The sequence below is a fragment of the Lemur catta genome, chromosome 5, assembly GCF_020740605.2.
Source record: "Lemur catta isolate mLemCat1 chromosome 5, mLemCat1.pri, whole genome shotgun sequence".
Lineage (NCBI taxonomy): Eukaryota > Metazoa > Chordata > Mammalia > Primates > Lemuridae > Lemur > Lemur catta.
In genome coordinates this window covers 35,708,942-35,728,968 of record NC_059132.1, presented here as the reverse complement: position 1 = coordinate 35,728,968, position 20,027 = coordinate 35,708,942, and the positions used below count along the sequence as shown (strand labels likewise).

At 49.8% G+C, this 20,027-nt stretch overlaps 1 protein-coding gene across 3 annotated transcripts in view; it reads right to left on the bottom strand.

The window, feature by feature from the left end:
- LOC123638134 (nuclear pore membrane glycoprotein 210-like) overlaps positions 1-14,996 on the bottom strand; it is a 41,427-nt gene extending 26,431 nt beyond the window's left edge. For all 3 annotated transcript variants that reach the window (XR_006735187.1, XM_045551525.1, XM_045551526.1), the window contains exons 1-2: positions 14,295-14,996; positions 10,172-10,298 (exon numbers count right to left, since the gene is read on the bottom strand). Coding sequence is in view for 2 of the 3 variants with exons in the window: in XM_045551525.1 (XP_045407481.1) it covers positions 10,172-10,258 (87 nt within the window). In the remaining variant the exon portion in view is untranslated. The remainder of the gene's footprint in view (positions 1-10,171; positions 10,299-14,294) is intronic.
- Between the last annotated feature and the right edge of the window lie 5,031 nt (positions 14,997-20,027).

Sequence of the window (20,027 nt, the reverse complement as noted above, 5' to 3'; positions counted from 1 at the left end):
TTTCCTGCTCCCACATGGCCTCTGTGTACCTGGCCTTATCTGGATCTGGATCTCATCAGACAGCTCCTTGGCGAGGCCACGCAGCTGCCCAGCCATGGGGTCCAGAGCCTTGAGCACCACCCTCAGCCCAGTTCGGCCTTTCACCCAGCCAGCACGTTCATGGCAAAGTTGTACTGTGACGGGAGCCGGATCGACATCTGGGAAAGACAGCAAATGTGTTTTCAGGGAAAAGGCCTGGGGCAACTGCATCCCCCAAAAGGCAGAGCTGGACAGTAGTCCCACATTGCCCAGCCCTCGGGTGCTTATACAGGGTATCTGGGGCAATCAGATCCACAGAGACGAAGCAGAATGACGAGTGCGGAGAGTGGGAGGTTCCTGTTTAATGGGGACAGAGTTCCATTTGGGGAAGATGAACAAGAGTTTTGGAGAGGGATGGCTGTGACGATGGATGACAATGTGAATGGACTAATGTCACTGAAGCATACACTTAAAAATGGTTACCATGGTAAGTTTTATGTGTCTTCTACTACAATAAAACCAGTCTGTGCTGGACGCCCACTGTGAGGGGCAGAGAGTCACATAAGCCCCATCATGACACTGGCGAGAGGTTGTGTGCCAGGCACCGTCCTGCACACTCCACACGCACACGTCATTTATCCCCACAGCACCCATAGGGAGGGTACTCTCGCTGTGCCCGTGTAACAGACGCCTCCTCTGCCCAGCTCCGTGTCCTGGAGGCTGGCTCCTACCAAGCCCCTCACCCAGCTCCCCTGCACCCCTGGCTGACTCCTATCGAACCCCTCACCCAGCTCCCCTGCACCCCTGGCTGACTCTTCCAGCCCCTCACCCAGCTCCCCTGCACCCCTGGCTGACTCTTCCAGCCCCTCACCCAGCTCCCCTGCACCCCTGGCTGACTCCTACCGAGCCCCTCACCCAGCTCCCCTGCACCCCTGGCTGACTCTTCCAGCCCCTCACCCAGCTCCCCTGCACCCCTGGCTGACTCCTCCAGCCTGCGGGAGGCACCAGCAGGAGGCGAGAAGGGCTGAGACAGAGGCTGGGTGTTTGTTCCCACTGCCCCTTCCTGCTGGCCTGGGGCGAGGAGGGAGCTGTGCTCCTCTGCCTGTGCTCACAGCCCCTGCCCGCGAGTCTCGGAGCTGTGGCGCTCGTGGGGTTCCCTTACCCCCATACACACACGCTGCCCCTCAGGTGGAGGAGGAGCAGTGCCCCCCCAACCCCGCTCCTAGTCCCTAGGTGCTGCACCAGCCCTTGTTGGTTTTCTTTAGCTCACACACACCTCTCTAAACTCTCCCTATGTTAAACCTCCCTTTCAGTGTTCCTCAGTTTCCCCAGAACCCCTGTAGCTCAGCTCTTTGCCCATGTGCATGGGAAAAATACCCCTAGTGTGTGCCCAGCTCCTGGGGACTCCTGCTCCTGTGCTGGTGATGCCCCACTCCAGGCTTACCCTGGGAACGATGTCTGCGGAGTGCTGGGACATGGTCCGCGTTCAGGTTCACAAACAAACCTCATCTCAGTAGCAGCCACAGAACTGCAGATTAGATGCGCAGAGACGATTCAGCAGGTCTAACCCAACTTAGGGAACCTGGCAAATGAGAAGTGAATAACCCAGGGGTCCGAGTGAACTGGACAAGGCAGACACTGCCCATCAGCAGGTGCAGACTGAGAGCCTCAGGGCCCGCGTCCAGGAATCAATTCTTCCTTCTTCCTTCCCTCCTTCCTCTCACAGTCACTCCCATCTGCTGAGCCCTACCCTGTGCTGGGCCCCGCTCAGGTGTCGGGCATATGCGAGGGACTTGGACAGGTGTCGGTGGGGCTCTGGCAGACCCCTCCCCCTAGACTCAGCCTTCCTGCCCTGGTCCCTGGACCTGTATCCAGGTCATGCTGCGGACAGCCCTGAGTGCAGAATGTCCCCAGTGCCCCCTTCATGCACACCTGTCCAGCCCTGTCCGTCTGTGATCCCCCTTCCAGGGCGGGTCTTGTCCACCCTTCAAAAGTGAGGAGGTGGCATTTTCCATCTTAATAGGCCACAGGGATCAGCCACGGCTGCTCAGGGAAGATTACGAGCCCAACGAAAGCTCACGCAGAGCTGCGGGCCGTGGGTGCAGCGTCCAGAATCTCCCACTGCCTCCGTGTGTGGCTGTCATAAAGGAAAACCTCAGCCAGCACCTCTGGCATCAGAGCTGTGACGGGGACACAGCAGAGCCACTGAGTCAGAACGGAGTTAGGGTTAAAACGCGTAGCTGTGGCCACCAACTCCATCAGAATTCTGAGCCGGGAAAGACTAAGAAACAGCGACTGAGTCACAGCCGTACTGACGGAGCGTCATGACACACTGGGCTGCAGAGTTTGCAAAGCTCTTTCCCAGTGATTGTCGCATTCTGCCCCCCACATCTTACAAGCAGGTGCTATTCTTATCCTGGGTTTACAGATGAGGAAACAGAGGCTCCACGAGTCACCCAGACTGCCCGAAGCCAGTGAGAGGCGGCTGGTGCTGAGCCCCGGTGTTCGGATCTCTAAAATGGGCACAGCGCTGCTGGGCTTCCCAGAGCCTCGTGAGGACATCCTCGCTGCAGGCAGCCCCTTCCACTCAGAGGAAATAAAACACAGTCAGAGCCCTCCTTGCTCCTGGACTGGGCAAAATGGGCGGAGTATAAGATGTGAAAGAATAGTAATGTGGTGAGTTAGAAAACACCTGTCCCGTCTAAACGGCATCATCACTGTGAGATGTTACCTCAGTAGGCAGAGGTTCCATTTTTGGAGGAGGAACTTGACTTCCATAATTTTATGTAAAAGTTCATTTTTTTCACTCGGCCATCTAACAAATATTTATTAAATATTTTTGGGTTTGATTCTAGGCATTAGAAATACTTCAGTTTTTAGTAGACAGTTCAAAGTCATATAGAAACATTTAGCAAGTCACGTGAAGAAAGAAGCCAAAGGGTGGGGAGAGTCTCCAGGCTGAGATTTTGCAACTTTGTGATACTGTCTACCCCCAACTTCCAAGTGTATGTGGTTATACAGCTCCCTCTTCCGCCCTCATTTTTAGCGGATCACTTTGCACTGTATGAGAACATACTGTTAGAAATGTATGGGATAGTTCTTAAGTCTTTATCCTGCACATTAGTCATTTGTAAAGCTCACCAAACTTCAAAACATTGGTTTGTTGCTTGATGAAACTTTGTCCGAACTAACTTCCCTGTGAGTCCATTCTAAGCACTCTCTGGGCCTCCCCCCACGCTTGGCTCCTGCTTCCCTATCAACCACTACTCGCACTTGCTGTTTACATATAAATATTTCAAGAGGGAGGGATTCTTCATATTATGGTTTGCAGTTATTAAAACAAAAGAGATACTTCTCAGTAATTATTTCTGTGGTCAGTGGCCTGTTTCCTGCCTGTTCACTTCATTAGTAAATTACTCTTGGCCCATCACTTAATGGCAAGAGTAGCTGTTACATCAACTGTTAATTCTCATGTAAGATTTCAAAAAAGCTAGTAAACTTATCTTTTGTAAAGAAAAAATTAATTTATTTCACAATGGTTTCCCTTATTTTTTTATTTTATTTTATTTATTTATTTATTTTTTGAGACAGAGGCTCACTTTGTTGCCCGGGCTAGAGTGAGTGCCGTGGCGTCAGCCTAGCTCACAGCAACCTCAAACTCCTGGGCTCAAGCGATCCTCCTGCCTCAGGCTCCCGAGTAGCTGGGACTACAGGCATGTGCCACCATGCCCGGCTAATTTTTTCTATATATATATTTTTAGTTGTCCAGATAATTTCTTTCTATTTTTAGTAGAGACGGGGTCTCACTCAGGCTGGTCTCGAACTCCTCACCTCCAGCGATCCACCCGCCTCGGCCTCCCAGAGGGCTAGGATTACAGGTGTGAGCCACCGCACCTGGCCAATGGTTTCTCTTAAATTCTATTTTTAACTCACTACTAATAGTAGCACATTACTCAGCCAAAAAGATACAAAACTAAATAAGGACAAAGTACATGATTACCAGAAAACAAGGCATTTCCAATTCTGCCTAAACTAAAAAGTTAAGACTTTCTATGTCTCTCCTGCCCTCCAACCCCAGCTCCCAGCAACAACCTCCTGGAAGAATGCTTGACTATTTGTCCTTATGTTGTTACCTGGATTTCTGGACACAAGGAACTTGGCAGGAGTGAAAATGCAATCAATCAGAAAAATATAATAGTTCAGTGTTCCCAAATCACCATTAATTCTAATCCAGTTGCAAAAACTGTAAAATCTGGATCCATCTATTCACCCTTCTATCTAACAAAATATTATTTAACACTTATTAAAAACCAGTAACTTTAGTACATGCTAACATTTGAAACAGACATGAGAGTCTGCAGGCTGTTTCTCCACTTCTCATTCATTGTGTACGCAGATTATTTCACAGACATCCATATATAGCTGCCGTCTGCCATCAGCAAGGGGTTGGCATTTCCTTTTTATTTTTTCTCACTTAATGTGATAAAAATAAGGCATGAAATTACAAACCAGACTCATCTTGACAGGAAACCCCCAAAGCAAATTGGCACTCCCCAACAATCCCGAATATGGATGCAATTCAGTGGATGGTGAGGCAGCAATGCTGTTGGGTGAGTTGACCATACTTTCAGACAATAGTAATCCAGTTCAAGAGAACGGAGAAGTAGCAGCATAGAAAACCTTAGAAAAATTTTGCTAAGTGCTGGCCCCATTTTTACCAGTGACAGACAGACATGAGTCAGATATAGTCCCCATTGCTATGGAACTTGTGTGATACTGCAGAAAGTGATCACACACCAGCAATAAGTACTTAAACACACTTCGCAAGGACTGATGAACTTTGTCGTGGATAGGGTGTAGTGCACCAAGCCTTGGAAGGCTTTTCAGTGAGGGAGGCATTTGCTTTGGACCACGAAGAATGAGAAAATGTGATTAAACCGTAAGTGCGATTAAAAAGAAATCAGTGTTCTCAACGCTAAAAGTCAATTGAGTTACTTAAGCTTCCCCTAAACATAGACGGCCATTGACTCTCGGGGAGTCTGGCCACAGCATTTGGGCCTTGTGCAGACACTGAGAGGGACAGAGAGAGACGGGGCGGGGGGGGGGGGGGGGGGGGAGAGAATGCAGGAAGGAGACGGAGGCAGGGCAGTGGAAAAGCATACTGTTTTTCCAACCAGGTGTGTGGGGAGGGGGGTCAGAGCTTGGAGGAACTCAAGGCTGGAAGTGTAGACAGGACCACGTAAATTACTTCAGTAAATATGCGTGTCACCATACCAGACTCAGGGCTCCAGAAATAGAAGAAGGAACAAGTCAAAGCTCCTGCGGCTGTTCAGCTTCCTGGTGGAAGTCCTTGTGAAAGGCCTTCCATGCTGAGCTAAAGCACCGTGCTCGAGAAGCCCCGGGGGACATCCTTGGTTTTGAAGAACATCCTCACTCTGCCTTTGCCCCTCACCTGGTTACCTTCCCATGTGGCTCTGCTTTTAGTTTCAAAGTCACTCGCTCCAGGTGGCCTTTCCTATTTGCCCAGAAAAGTGAGACTTTCCTGCTGTCCTCTGACACGGCCTCCCTACTGCCCCCTCGTCATGCACAGCCAGGGAGAAACATGAAATCTCTCATGTGTGTCTCCAACATTAGATCGGTAAGTGTCAGGGTGGTAGAGACCATTTTTCTTGTGCTTAGGAAGAATGTCATGCACAGCTGGTGCTCAGTATTCATTGAGTGTGTGATTATGGAGGGGCCTTTGCTCTCTGAAGTACTTGTCAATTCTGGGAGGATCTTAGGAGAGTTGAAACAAACAAAAACTATGTGGGAACTTCATGGGTTTTGCGTCCTTTTTTTCCCCTCAGTATCCCTGGTGTTATTGTATACAGAGCTAACTGTTATTACAACTCCTCAGATTTAGTTTGTAACTTTAAACCACAACATTCTTGTTTTCCTCTTTTTACATCTAAACAGGGACAAAACAGCCTGCTAAAATTGATAAATCAATTTTCAATTCCACCATAAAAAGAGTAAATGAATGTTCTAGTGTTTTTTTTGAAACCCTAATTTGTACTTTAAGATGTAAAGCACCAAGCAGGGGTGTATGTGGTTCTTAGATGAATCTGAAGCAAATAGACAAAATCTTTGTCTTGAAACAACTTTAAGCTTGGCAAAGTTAAAATCTGGGTTATTTGACTGAGGTTGTATATGTTTTGCTTAGAAAAAAAGATATGTAGTAAATTACTGCATTGGAGATTTCTCCTTTTTCTTGTTATTCACTTTGCTCGGGCATTGAAAAACTCTTGTGCATCTTGCAATTTCAATACATTATAGACACTAGTATTCTAGAGCACATTATAGATGCAGTAACGCATCAAAGATTAAAACTTTGCACCAAAGTCTGTTTTAAGGCTAATGTCACACATAAGGCAATAGTGATAAAATAGTAGCAGAGAAGTACTTAGCATTGTTGGATATAAAAAGCTCTTGCTAAAATCCAGGCCTTGCTGTTTGAGGATAGGAGAGTCACAGACCATTCATTCATTCCTTTACACCTTTACACAAGTGTCACTAAGAGCTCTCGGTGTGCTAGTAGCTTGGCTATAAACAAGTGGGACAAAGGTAGGGAAAACAGCCTTTATCCTTGAACAATTTCTGGTTGTCAGATGCAGTTTTAGACCATGGGGACAGCCACATTACAGTGTAGGTAACATGCTTTCATGGAGCTTAAATTCTACTTGGGGAGTTGCATCATTAAAAAAACTGCATCTTTATTTGAGTAGTTATGTTGTATAAAGTTGAACTGGTGAACATTGAATTAGTGAACACTGAATTAGTGAATACTGAACCTTTGCTCCTGGAGCAAATACGGGATTAGGTACCTACGAGCCTCTAGTCACAGTACATCCTTATTTTATATATGTGTTTGTTTAAAAACACTTCATTTCATGTGTATTGTTGATCACTAACATTGAACTGAGAGCCAGCTCATGCCTGAAAGTAGCTTCTCTAACACTTGTACTTTCTCCATGAGGCACATCACAGCGTCTTGTGCTTACGAGCACCACACAGCACATCAGCACTATGCTGGCGGTGGGGGGATTTTAAACAGCAAAACCACCAACAAAAAGCACAGGTATTAAATAGACTGAGAAAAGGACCCTTGTTTATCTATGAGACCTGAAACAAGGCAGAGTCTCTCCTTTTTTTGGCCTCAGCTGGGAATGTGTGCATCGGGTGACTGACTCATAGCTTGCTCCTTTGAGCACGTCTGTGAATGACGCACATCTGCAAAAGCGCTGCAAGTAATGATTTGGAAGTTGGAAATCAAATTTAGCAGGTAGGCAAATTCTTAAATACGAAATCAATGAATAATGAGAATCGACTGTATTTCGATGTCCAGGAATCCCAAACACTATGTAAAAAAGCAGCCTAAGGGTCTAGAGAGGGATTACGCTGAGGCTGCCATCCTAGGTAGGGAGGCAGTCAAGGCTAGGGAGGATGACATCTGAGCAGAGGCTGAAGCAGGTGAGAGAGAAGCCACGCAGATACTTAGGTAATAGAGTGAGCAGCAGATGCACAGCCCTGACGCTTGGCATCTGAAAGGCCAGAATGACCGGGACAGAGGGGGTGAGCAGAAGTGGGTAGCGCGCATGAAAAATACCAACCTTGGGGGAAGTGCCATCACAAATTTGTGCAGGGAGGAAGGGACAAAAAAACTTTGCCTGAGGAACTCAGGGAAGGTCTCAGAGAGGGAATATTGAACTGTATCTTCAGTGGTGAATGGCAGACATTTTCCAGGTGGGGGCACAGGCGTGGAAGAACATTCCAGGTGGGCGACACTGCATTGCCAAAGACATAGTCTGTGAAAAAGCTAAGATTTAGAGAAAACTGCACAAAGTTTGAAGAGTGTGGCAAGTACAGGTTTCATGCAGAGAAAAACTGCTAAGAAGAGCTTGCGAGGGAGGTTAACCTCAGATTGCCAAGGGGATTTTATGCCACAGCCAGGGTTCTGGCTAATAGGATGAACTGCGAGAAGTTCGCCAACATTTGAAAGGAGAGAGTTCTCCAACAGTAGCTTAGAGGATGGACTGCAAATGGGGGTGCCCGTGAGAGGTGGCAGTTACCGGAAAGGAAACCAACTAGGAGTTGACGGGATAGTCAGGACCATGTTTGTGGTAAGCAGAATTCCCAGTCAGTGCTGCAGTGGGTTCTAGATGAACAAGCATCTCACAGGGCCACCATTGCTTTCACAAACACCATGTTCTCTTACAGAAGCATGCTTGAGGCTGGAGCTATTTTTTCGTTTGTTTATGTTTTTAATTTGATAAGGCTATGTGTGCCCTCACAGTCAAGGTCTGCCAAGTTCAGTTCAGTTGCTTCTTGTTTTGACTGCAGATTTCAGAAAACCAGGAAGGCTTAAAGGAAAGGAAACCAGAGACTCCTCCAGGCCTAGGAAATGAGAAGAGATGAACTCTTTCCTTCCTTTCCTGGAATCCAACCAGCTTAACCTGACAGGCAAAAGACAGAGCCTCAGAGCTGCAGCTCCATCCAAAAATAAAGATGGCTGGAGGGTCCAAAGGACTGTATATTTTGGGATCTGACCATGGACCGTGGAAGTGTTGGAATCTAGTACAGATAATAAAAGTCAGACAGTACTCCACCAACATAAAGAAAATGTCTAACAGGTTTTAAACACAGGTTGCTGGGGACACAGAAGGAGTAAGTCATGTCTCTGTCCTAAGGGAGCTCTCAGTCTACTGGAGCAGATTCCTCTGTGGCTGTATTGGCCACTGAGTGCAAGGTCTGAGAACGTAAGTCACAGCTCAGGCTTCTGTGCATGTGAAATTGGCCGGCTCACATTCAGACTTGGACTTAATACGTCAGTGTCAACTCCAGAATTGGTGATGATGGAGAGTTCCTTTTTTCTTGTTCTTATATTTGTATATTAATTTGTTAATTTATTTAACAATAGCAACTCTTTTTAATCAGAGAACTTAAACAACAATGAATATCAGGCTGATTTTTTGTTTTCCTAAGTGAGCAATAAACATTTTTTTAAATTCAAATAGTAAATCTACAATGTAGTACTAAGCAACATGTATTTGGAAAACAACATGTATTAACAATGTTAGAAAAAATAAAGAGAACAAAGTTATGTACGTTAAGATGATCATGGTGATGTACAATATTATTCACAATTTAAAAAACCTGAATGTCTAATGTTAGAGGGTTATTAAATAAATTCGAATGCGTTCTCTGGATGGGGCATTCTGAACTTATCAAAGGTGATTATTATTGACTATAATAAGCAACATGAAAACTGCTTACGCTGTAGTGTTAATGTTTAGTACAAAAAGACAGGTTGCAAAAGTGTAAGTACCCTATGGTTAAAACTGCAACAAAAAGCACAAAAGAAAATGGATCAAATTATTAAAAGCCACAAGAAAACTGGTAGACTTAAAATATGTAAACATCATAAAAAACCAAAAAAAAAAAAAAAAGAAAGAAAGAAAGAAAGGAAAAGAAAAAAGACTTTTGGACTGTTTTAGATTAAACAAAACTTAGGAAACAAAAACAGTAAATGAAATGCATCATCCTTGATTATGTCATGGATTTTAAAAAAGAAAACAGCTATGCTAGGAAAGTCACATTTTGACTTTGTATTAAATAACAATATTGCATTAATATTAAATTTATTGGGTGTGGACTAATATTGAGGTTTTATGGGACAGAGTTCTTAGGAGATATAGGCAGAAATATTGAGGGTTATTAGTGTCATTCTGTCTGCAACTTGCTCACAAACAGTTCATGGGGAAAACGTGCTATGTATGGAAAGAAACTGAAGTGGTGAAACGTTAGTGAGCAGTGATTATACATGGATGTTCCTCATTTCAAAGCACTTGTAGGTTTTAAACTTTTCAAAATAAAAAGTGGGGAGAAACGATTTATAAAGCTTTGTTAAGGTAGTTGAATTAAAGTCATTTTACTTTTTAAGCCACATTTTCCATACTGTTGTTATATTTTTATATTCAAAGTAAATTAACATACAGTATTTTTGACAAGCTACTTGACAAGGCATAGGTAGGAGTCAGCGGCCTCTCTTAGGCCTGAGGAACCACATCCCTTTCCTTCCCTCCAGAGTGTCTTTAGGGTGGAGGGAACCTCCTACCTGGGGACCTTTGTCCTGTTGGCTCCTGCAGGGTCGTGCCCCGAGGGGCCGCTCAGGGTAACTCTCACACATGGTCCACGCCTCCATGTTGTCTTCTTTCTTTTTTTGTTGTTAGCATGAGGAAGAACTGAAAAACACCATTATAGATTCTGACCCATTATTAAATATAAGACGACCCTTTCTTCCAGGCTTTTCACAGGAAAAAGGCCCTACAAATTTTGTCTGGGCCTTCGTTTTTCTCCATAGAAAGTATATCACATCATACAATGAATGGCCTCCTAAACGTTTCTGAAGCATTCATAGGTTGAATGTGCCCAAGAGACTTTTCCTCCCCTAACGTTAGGGCAGAAATATTGTTAAAGATTAAATATCTCTATTCAGCTGTTTTACGATTTTGGCTTTAAACTAAATCATTGTGTCAGGCCCAGAGGGAGCAAGTGGGGGCTGGGTCGGCCGTGTCTGTTGAGAGCAGGAAGTGGACGCTGCCTGCCAGGTAATGACTGCTACGTCCAAGCCGCACATCTCTGCACACACTTGCTCCTGCTGCCGCTCAGCCTGCTTAACCCCTGGGCGGAGGCCGGCTGGGCACACCTGTGTGCGGAGGGTTGGCTTCCCTCAGAGAAGAGTGGTCGATGCGCACTGATGAGTAGAAGGGAAAATGTAAATTCTATGCCTGGGTCAGAAGGATAATCAGCGCCCACTACCTTTCCTGTGTCTTCTAACCAAGTCCTGTACTGTGTGTGTATGTATGTGTGTGCATGTGTGTATGCATGCATGTGTGCACGTTTGTGTGTGTGCATGTGTGTATGTTTGTGTATGTGTGTGCATGTGTGTATTGTGTGCATGTGTGTGCGTGTGTGTATGCATGCATGTGTGCATGTTTGTGTGTGTGTGCATGTATGTTTGTGTATATGTGTGTGCATGTGTACGTGTGTGCGTATGTGTTGGCATGTGTGTATGTGTGTATGCATGTATTGTGCATGTGTGTGTGTATGCTCACACACCTGTGTGCCTGTGTCAAGTCTCAGGAGTTGACTTATCAGAGGAACACCACTAACAATTGAGAAAACATAGACATGGAAGGAGGAAGCCGGGAAAGAATTCCAGGTCAGGCTCCCAATGTCACACAGAGAGACTTACTGCTCCATAAAACCCAGGCCAGGTACACAGAGGGGAAGAAAAGAGGCTGCGGGGGCAGGGAAACCTGACTATAGGTTGCCTGTGCTCTGGAATGTTCTTCCCCCAGATATTCCCAAAGATGACGGCTTAAATTTGAATGTCACCTCCTTGTAGGGGCCTTCCTTGATCCCTTCTATAAAACAGCAGTAGCCTACTGCAATTGCTCCTTACATTACAGCTTTTTATTATATTTTTCATCATGTATCACTAATGCTCTCCAAAGTGTTCTAATTTATTTATATTTCAGTGTATTTTCTTGTCTCCCCTCTGTAAGGTAAAGTTTTCATGTCTTTTTATTTTCAGCATATTACAGAGGTACAAATGTTTAGGTTGCATATATTGCCTTTGCCCTGCCCAAGTCAGAGCTTCAAGCGTGTCCCTCCCCCAGATGGTGTGCACTGCACCTCCTTTTCGTGTCTTGATCACCACTGTGTCTGCAGGATTTATAATGGTGTCTAACAGGCAATGCAAAAATAACTGAATGGGTAAAAGGTGACTGGTCCTTGGTTTGGGGTTAGTAGGAGCTGATGACAAGGGAAGAGGCCCCAAATCACGTCTCATATTCCTTAAAACTTTTGCCTTTGACTCTACGCTTTGGCCTGAGATTTTCTCCTCCTTCCTGAGGTAGGTGCAAAGTAGTGAGGAAGCTGACAGCCCTGCCCTAGTCTGCTGCCTCGAGGAGGAATGGCCTGTGCCCCCCAGGTGCTGGACACTTCTCATAGTGACTCAACCAGGGAAACAGAGACCTTGTTTGTTCATCACAGTGAATGACCAGGAGTAACCACACTTATTTGCTGCGGGAAGTATAAAAGCGACTGATAAGTGTTCTGACAAAGCATTTAATATAAATGGTACAGACCCCCTTGGCCTGGCACGGTGGCTCACGCCTGTAATCCTAGCCCTCTGGGAGGCCGAGGCGGGTGGATCGCTCGAGGTCAGGAGTTCGAGACCAGCCTGAGCAAAATCCCGTCTCTACTAAAAATAGAAAGAAATTATCTGGCCAACTAAAATATATATATAGAAAAAATTAGCTGGGCGTGGTGGCGCATGCCTGTAGTCCCAGCTACTCGGGAGGTGGAGGCAGGAGGATCGCTTAAGCCCAGGAGTTTGAGGTTGCTGTGAGCTAGGCTGATGCCAGGGCACTCACTCTAGCCCGGGCAACACAGCGAGACTCTGTCTCAAAAAAAAAAAAAAAAACCGCCAGCAGGAACACAGCCCGGCAACAATGACGACAACACACCCACAGCAACACATCAATGGCAATGATGGCTGCACACTAACAGTGACAACACAGCACTAACAACATCACAGCAACAACGCCACCACAGCAACACAGCAAGGACAAGGACTCAGCAACAACAAAGCCACATAGCAACAATGACAACACCAGCAGCACATCAAAAAGGACAACACAGCACAGTGGCAGCAACACAACAAGAATGACAATAAAATGACAGCACACCGCCATGCCCCCACCACAACAGAGCGACAATGACGACGGCAACACAGCAACAACAAGGACACAGCAACAGCACCAACCAGCGACTGGCTCAGACCAGGGTGAGGACAGGTGGTCCTGGAGTGCTATGGCTTCCCAAGCAGCTGCCGTCTCTGCTCGTGGGACAGCACCAGGTGTGGCCAGTGGGACTGAGCTCTTCTCTGCAAAGTCAGAGCTTCCTGACTCCCATATTCCAGGCCAGGCCTACTTTCAGCTGTAGATCAGTGGTCCCCAACCTTTTGGCACCAGGGATCAGTTTCATGGAAGACAATTTTTCCACAGACCGGGCCTGGGGTGCAGGGGATGATTTGGGGGGATTCAGGTGCATCACATTTACTGTGCAGTCAAACCTGTGTGGTAATGAGAATCTGTGTTTGCAGCCGCTCCCCAGCACTAGCATCGCCACCCAGCTCCGCCTCAGACCATCAGGCGTTAGATTCTCACAAGGAGCCGCAACCTAGGTCCCTCGCGTGCGCAGTTTACGGCAGGGTTCGTGCTCCTGTGGGAATCTAATGCCGCTCATCTGCCAGGGGGCGGAGCTCAGGCGGTGATGCGAGCGATGGGGAGCAGCTGCAAACACAGATGAAGCTTCGCTCAGTCGCCTGCCATTGCCTCCTGCTGTGCGGCCCGGCTCCTAACAGGCCACGGACCAGCACCAGTCCTAGGCCCAGGGACTGGGGACCACAGATTTACAAGATCCAGACACCTTGGTTGGTCACAACTGGGTTTCTCTTGAATGTTAATGGTTTTTTCCATGCCACCAAGAATAATCGGGTAAAATTCATCTAGGCCACTGTCACATGCAAACCTCCAATCAACCCAGGGGTCTTATTTATAAATTAAATAAAAATAGAATCTCTAGATGGCTGAGTCTTAAGCATGCTCCATGCCAAATAACAGCTTCTCCGGGGGAATCGGCTACCCTCCCCCATGCTCGTTTATTACAAGAGAAAGGTTAAGAGAGGTGCACGGCTTCCCTCGGGGACTCATCCATCCACCCGAGGGTGGGGTCCAGTCAGGCCTCGGTGGCTCCCGTGAGTTGCTGCCATCGCCTCTGCGGTCAGGGCAGGCGCGTTCTGTCAAAGTCCCACACATGGTGGCCGGGGGCTGAACTCCTCACAGCCCGCCTTAGGAGCTTGGATCCTTTTTCCTAAGTGAATGTGGCCAAGCAGATAAAAGAAAAATCAAGCGAATTAGGACTGTGTGCACTGAAGCAGCCCCTGAGATGCCAGGGGTGAGAGGGCCATGTCCAGAGGTGGCCGAGGTGTGCACAGCGTCCTGGAGAGCCACGGGGCGGGGTTGCCCTGCCCCTGGGGAGGGAGCTTGGCTGGAGCCCCAAGCAGGCTGCCCCAGACACCCAAGTGTCAGGCAGGACCTGCTAACTGGCAGGGGACCCAGGGACAGACAAGCAGGAGGCTGTGGGGGAATGACCCATGGGAGGCTCACCGTTGCCCCTACGGTCAGGCGCAAGTGCTCCCCCAAGCGGAGGACGAGCCGAAGTCGCTGCAGCCCCACGGACGGATGTTCACTGCCTGCCACCGCTGTGGGAAGCACCTTGGAAGCTTCATCTCGTCAAGTCCTTTCAGCAGCCTCCAAGCCCTAGGAGGCGGCTACTGCTGTTGCCCCCACTGTAAGAAGAGGAGACCAAGGCCAGAGAGCGCCAGTGACTTGCTTGTGGCCACAGGACTTACATTGTCCCAGTGCAGACACACTCAAGGCTCTGAAAAGCCCTGCAGTAAAAACACACAGAAGAACCCATTTAAATGGCTTGAACCCAAACTTCCTAATGCTGGCGCTTCTTCATAGAGCCACAGTGCAGATTTATGACGCGGGGCCCAGGTGGCCTCCCAGTCTGTGCACTTGGCTTGACGGAGGGGGCCTGAGTGCTGGGACTCGCAGGAACCTCGGTGTGGGGACATCGCAGGCACCGGGTCAGCTTGCTTTGCTCATAGACCGGACAGCTACGACCACAGAAAAGTGCTATCTGCCAGCTCCAGAGGCCAGAGTCTGAGACTCGGTGTGTGCAGGGCTGCGCTTAAGGATGCCAGGGGAGGCTGCCTCCTGCCCCTTCCTCCCTCGGGTGGCTGCAGGCGTCCCTGGGCTGTGGCTGCATCGCTCCACACCCTCCACCTCCACCCGGCACGGCCCCCTCCCCCCATGTCCTCACGTGGCAATCTGCGTGTCTCTCCTCTTCTTGTCAGGATGCCAGTCACCGGATTTAGGGCACGCCCTACTCCGGTGTGACCTCATCTTCACAAATTACGACCGCAAAGATCCTGTTTCCATAAGATCGCACACCTGCTGAGGTTCGAGGCAGATGTGAATGTAATGGGGGACCCTGTTCAACCTGGCACATGCATTCATTCTCCAATGTTGCACCCCCATTTTCCAGAGGAGGAAACCAAGGTTCAGCCTGCCAAAGCGGCGATTACACCAGAGAGAAACTTTAAACCCTCCTGGTTCCAGGGCCCTGCCCTCGGGCTGCAGGTGCCCCAGGGATGCAGAGTGAGCTCTGCTTGTCTTTTGACCCCTGAAATGCCACTTCGTGGAAATGTCACAGCCACCAGACGGCGGTCCTTGGGTGGGCAGGAGGGGTCAGGAGTGAGAAGGAAAGGCCCAGGCCTGGCTGGAAGCTTCTCGCTGAGCCAGCTTCAGGGCTGCGGGAAGCAGTGCGGGCAGCAGGTGTGCACGGACATCCCAGGGAATGCGCTCGGCCACATTCAGAGCACAGGCTACAACACTGGGCACAACTCTGGAGATGGGCACAATTGCTGCCAGATCACCGTCCTCGTCCTCTCGCACGTCTGCATAGCTGTGGGGCAACAGTGCCGGGCGGTGTGAGCTCTGCGGTCAGGCAGCCAGGAATGGGGCAGACAGGGGGGTCCCTTCCCTCCTGGGCCCCTCAGTTTCCCCATCTGTAAAGCGGGTATGGAAATAACCCCTGCTTCATAGACTTACTATGCAAGTTCACAAGTCCTTTACTATGTGACCTTGGCAAGTTCTCGGCCACTCTGTCCTCGGTGCCCTGACCTGTGCAATGGGGTCGTAGTCATGTCCCCACCTCGGCGGGTTGCTGGGAAGGCGAAGTAGGTGAGTACCCTCAGGCCTTGGAACATGACGTGTGATGACTGTTAGAAACTCCAATCCTCCGACATTCGGCGGGGTAGGAAGCGTTTTAAACTCCAGCCTCCCGCTGGTGGGCACCGAGTCAGCCTCTGCCGCGGACCTGGTCTCGGGGAGGCGCGGAGAGTCCCGGCAGCAGGCAGGCGCCCCGCGCTGGGCCGCCGCAGGGAGGCGGAGTGGCTCTCCCCACTCCCATTTTCTGGATGCGGGAGCCGAGGCTCAGAGCGGGGCGTGGGGTGACAGCGGAGGCTGTCCCTTTCCTCGTGACCTTCCCAGTTTTCCACTCATAACAGGGGTACAAGAACGATGCCTGCTGTGCACTGTCACAGGCAGCAGGATGAGGGCTGGGCTGCATCACGGGGCCGTGAGGACGGCCCTGACCCAGACCCCGGGTGCTGGCTTCTCCAGGGGAGAACGGGAGGCCAGAGGAGCCACGCCCCAGCCTTGGGGAGGGCTGCAGGGGAGGGATGCGCCATCCCCTGGGCCCAATCCTGGGAACTGGAATCTTTCTCTGCAAAGCCCAAGTTCAAAAGTTCAGACTCTCGGGCCTCCCGAAGACGCCCCCTGAGACGTGGCGGGAGGCACGTGTGCAGCCTGCCCTGCCAGGGTCCAGCAGCAGCACATGTCTTCTTTTCAGAGAGGGCTTGATCAGGAACAGCCTGTCGGGAACATTCCACCTTGCCATTCAACACAGTGTTAGGAAGCAACGCAAACAAAACAAGAATTTTTTTTTTAATTCCCATTTAAAAAATTTTTAAAAGTAACGTGCTCATCAACAGTCAGCCCTAGCCTCCACCCCAGCCTCCACCCCAGCCTCTATTTTCAGCCTCTCTGCCCAGGCTACACCCCCAGCCTCTACCTCAGCCTCCACAAACTCCTGAGAAGCCCAGTCCTAACCTGCGCTCATCTGCAGGCTGCTGCACTTATTAGCTCCATATTTGAAGTTGTGAGACACTTGGTGGATGCCACCATGGCTGAGGAAAGCAACGAGGGTGAGGCGATGACACTTGTGCATGGTGGCCCAGACATATGCGGATGGCAACTGACCAGAACCCACGTGGCCCCTCTACAGTTCTGATTTAAACCCGCGTAACTCAAAGGCTACGGACGCTCTCTGCGCCCTGACACATACCATTCCGGGACCGGGACCGGGACCGGGCCGCCCGACGGGATCGGCAGGTGGAGGGCAGCGCACGTGTTCACCGCACTGGGGACCGGGACCGGGACCAGGCCGCCCAACGGGAACCGCAGGTGGAGGGCAGCGCGTGTTCACCGCACTGGGGCCGCGCGGAGCCTGGGCTGGCCCCGCAGAGGGCGGGACGTGGGCGGGAAGGGGGCAACGCTTTTCAGTATGGATCCTTTATAATAGAGCTTTTAAATTTATTTACACTTCACTTCAGAATTGTGTAAGTGCTTTTCCTATTAAAAATTATAAAAATCATTCGACTCCTTCATTGTCTAATGCCCATTTTAGGAAACTCCTGTTTCTGGTTTTGTTTTATTCCCTCCTGCTGGGGCTGGTGCTCAGGCCGCCCGGGGCCTCCAGAGGGTCTCGGCTGCCGCAGCCTTGTGCCGCCTAAGCCCGGGACCCTCCTGCGCCACCCTTCTCGTGTCAGGTGAAACACCACCGGCGTGAAGCCCCCCAGGAGGCTGACAGGCCACCCCTCGTGCTGACGGCTGGGCCCCAAAGGCTCCGGCCAGCCTGGAGCGGATGGGACGTGGGGACAGACTCACGCTGCAGGCTCGGAGGAGTCGGCGTGTGAGAGACACTTCCTTCATACACTGTGCTCCTTAGTGTCACCCTCAGGAAACATAAAGGTAGAAACTGCCCAGGACTGACCTGGAAACGGCACCGTGTTGAGAGCGGACTCCACAGGGAGCCTCCTACGGCAGTTGTATTTCTGTCTCTGCACCCGTCTCTGCCCGCGCCTGTCTCCCCGCCCTCGCCACCCGCACTCCTGCACACCCGGGGCGCGCCCGCGCCCGGGGACACCCCGCCAGCCCTCAGCACCTCCCGCCCTGGAGAACCGCGCTTCCGCCTGCAACGCCAGACGCGAGTTTGGCACGACACAGGTGTGTCACAGTCACCCTTGTGTTGGGTTCGTTCACACACATTGTGTCTGTGAAAGTCCTCTGCGTAGTTTACGTAACAACGTTTCATTTGCTGTCAGTGTAGGGTCTCTAGTCATATACGTGACCGCCACACAACTGACTCAAACGTTCCACTGGGGACGGACATCGGGTGGTTTCTGGTCCAGAGTTGTAACAAACAGGCTTGTCTGGACACCCCTGTGCCCGTGTTGGTGGACACCTGTCCCCACGTCTGTTGGAGGATGTGGCCAGGAATGGAGTTGTTGGGCTGCAGGGACACAGAGGACCTGCCTCACTGGAGGGAGCCGTTGCTGTCAATGTCCCCGACAGCCCTGGGATGCGTGACTCCTGTCATTACTGGGCTTTTACATGTGAGGAATCTGAGGCTCCGACGGGCAAAGTGATTTGCCCAAGTTCACTGTCTTAGTCGAGGAGCTGGGTTCCAGCTCGGGAAGTCTGATTCCAGACGCGGAGATGAACTTCCAGCCACCTCGCCACTTAGGGACAGCCACGTTGGCCACATTTACAGGTGAGGCCAGGGTCACTCCTGCTCTGAAAGCCTGATCTATATCTTAAAGTCGTAGCTTCCTCTCACCAAGGTGGCTGGTCTCTAAGGACATGGCCCTTTTGTAGGAGAGAAAAAAAAATATTTTTAGCACACCCTGGATCAAATCTTGGCTCGGACACTTAGTAGTAGCTGTGTGACCCTGGACAACTTAATGCAGGCAGACGACTGGATAAACCACACACTGTGAAGCTCAGCGCGGCGACTCCTTTCCAAATCTTCACATGGAGCCAAGTTTACTCCCGGACCATGGGAAGCAGGCAGAGATGTGTCGTCCCTTCTTGGCATTCACTTAGGAAGACTGCCTCTGTAAGAGCTGCGGATTAACACCATATTTCTTGCAACCCCCACAGCTCTGGGGTGGGACATGGGACCACACCTGCGATTCCTCCTGGGACTCTGGATGTGCGGGTCTCCAGCCAGCTCAGAGCAGCTCAGACTCTGTCGTGCAAAACGGGGAATCAGGCCAAATAGCCTTCCCATCTATGCACAGTGTCTCTACCATTTCTGATTAGAAGTTACCAAAGTGTTTTCTGTGGGTTGTTAAGAGGTGAGAAGCCAATAAGTAAATAAATAAAAGTAAAAAAAGTAAAGGAAAAAAAAAGCCATGGACATTTGGGGACTGCTGGCTCCCATGGAGTTCAACTGTTTTCTTTGCAGCAGGACTTCTCAGAGCCTTTAATAAACTAGTGTGGATCAGGGCTTGACGTCTCGGGGGTACCACAGGCAGCATTTATTTATCTGAGCAGGGCATTGTGTTTTCCTTTGTGTTTGTGGACTGCGTTAGTTAGGATTCAGGTCTGGCTTCTTAGCAAAACCCAGATTAACAGTGGCCTGAGCCAGATAGAAATTCCATTCTTTCTCTCAGAAGCATCCAAAAGTCGGTGGTCCAGGGCTGGTAGAGACGCCCGATTGCCCAGGGCCTGGGCTCCTCCATGTCCCGGGCTTTGGCCTTGTTCTCGTGGGTGAAGATGACTCCTCACGGCCACAGCACATGTGCTCCTGCCAGCAGGCAAGGGCCAGGGGTGGGACTCTGCCACTTTCCTTGCCTCCCCAGCTGTTCACACCCACAGCCCTTGCTTTTTATGCGCACTGCCCAGAAGTTGTAAAAGTTAATTCCCATTGGCCAGAACAGTCACGTGACACACCTGGCTGCAAAGGCCCCTAGGACATGTAGTTTTTGCTGGGTGGCTCGTGCCCAGTTGCCACGTGCCCAGCTACAAATCAGATGTCCTAACACTGACCACGGAGGGGACAAACGTCAGAAGGAAGCCAGTGATCTCTGCTGTATGGGGCGCATTTGTCACGGAGCATGCTTGGGAAGCAGCGTTCCAAGTGTGAGTAAACTAGATGTGCTAAGGACCCTGGCGGGAATAGAGGTGCCAAATGTCACTCACTGA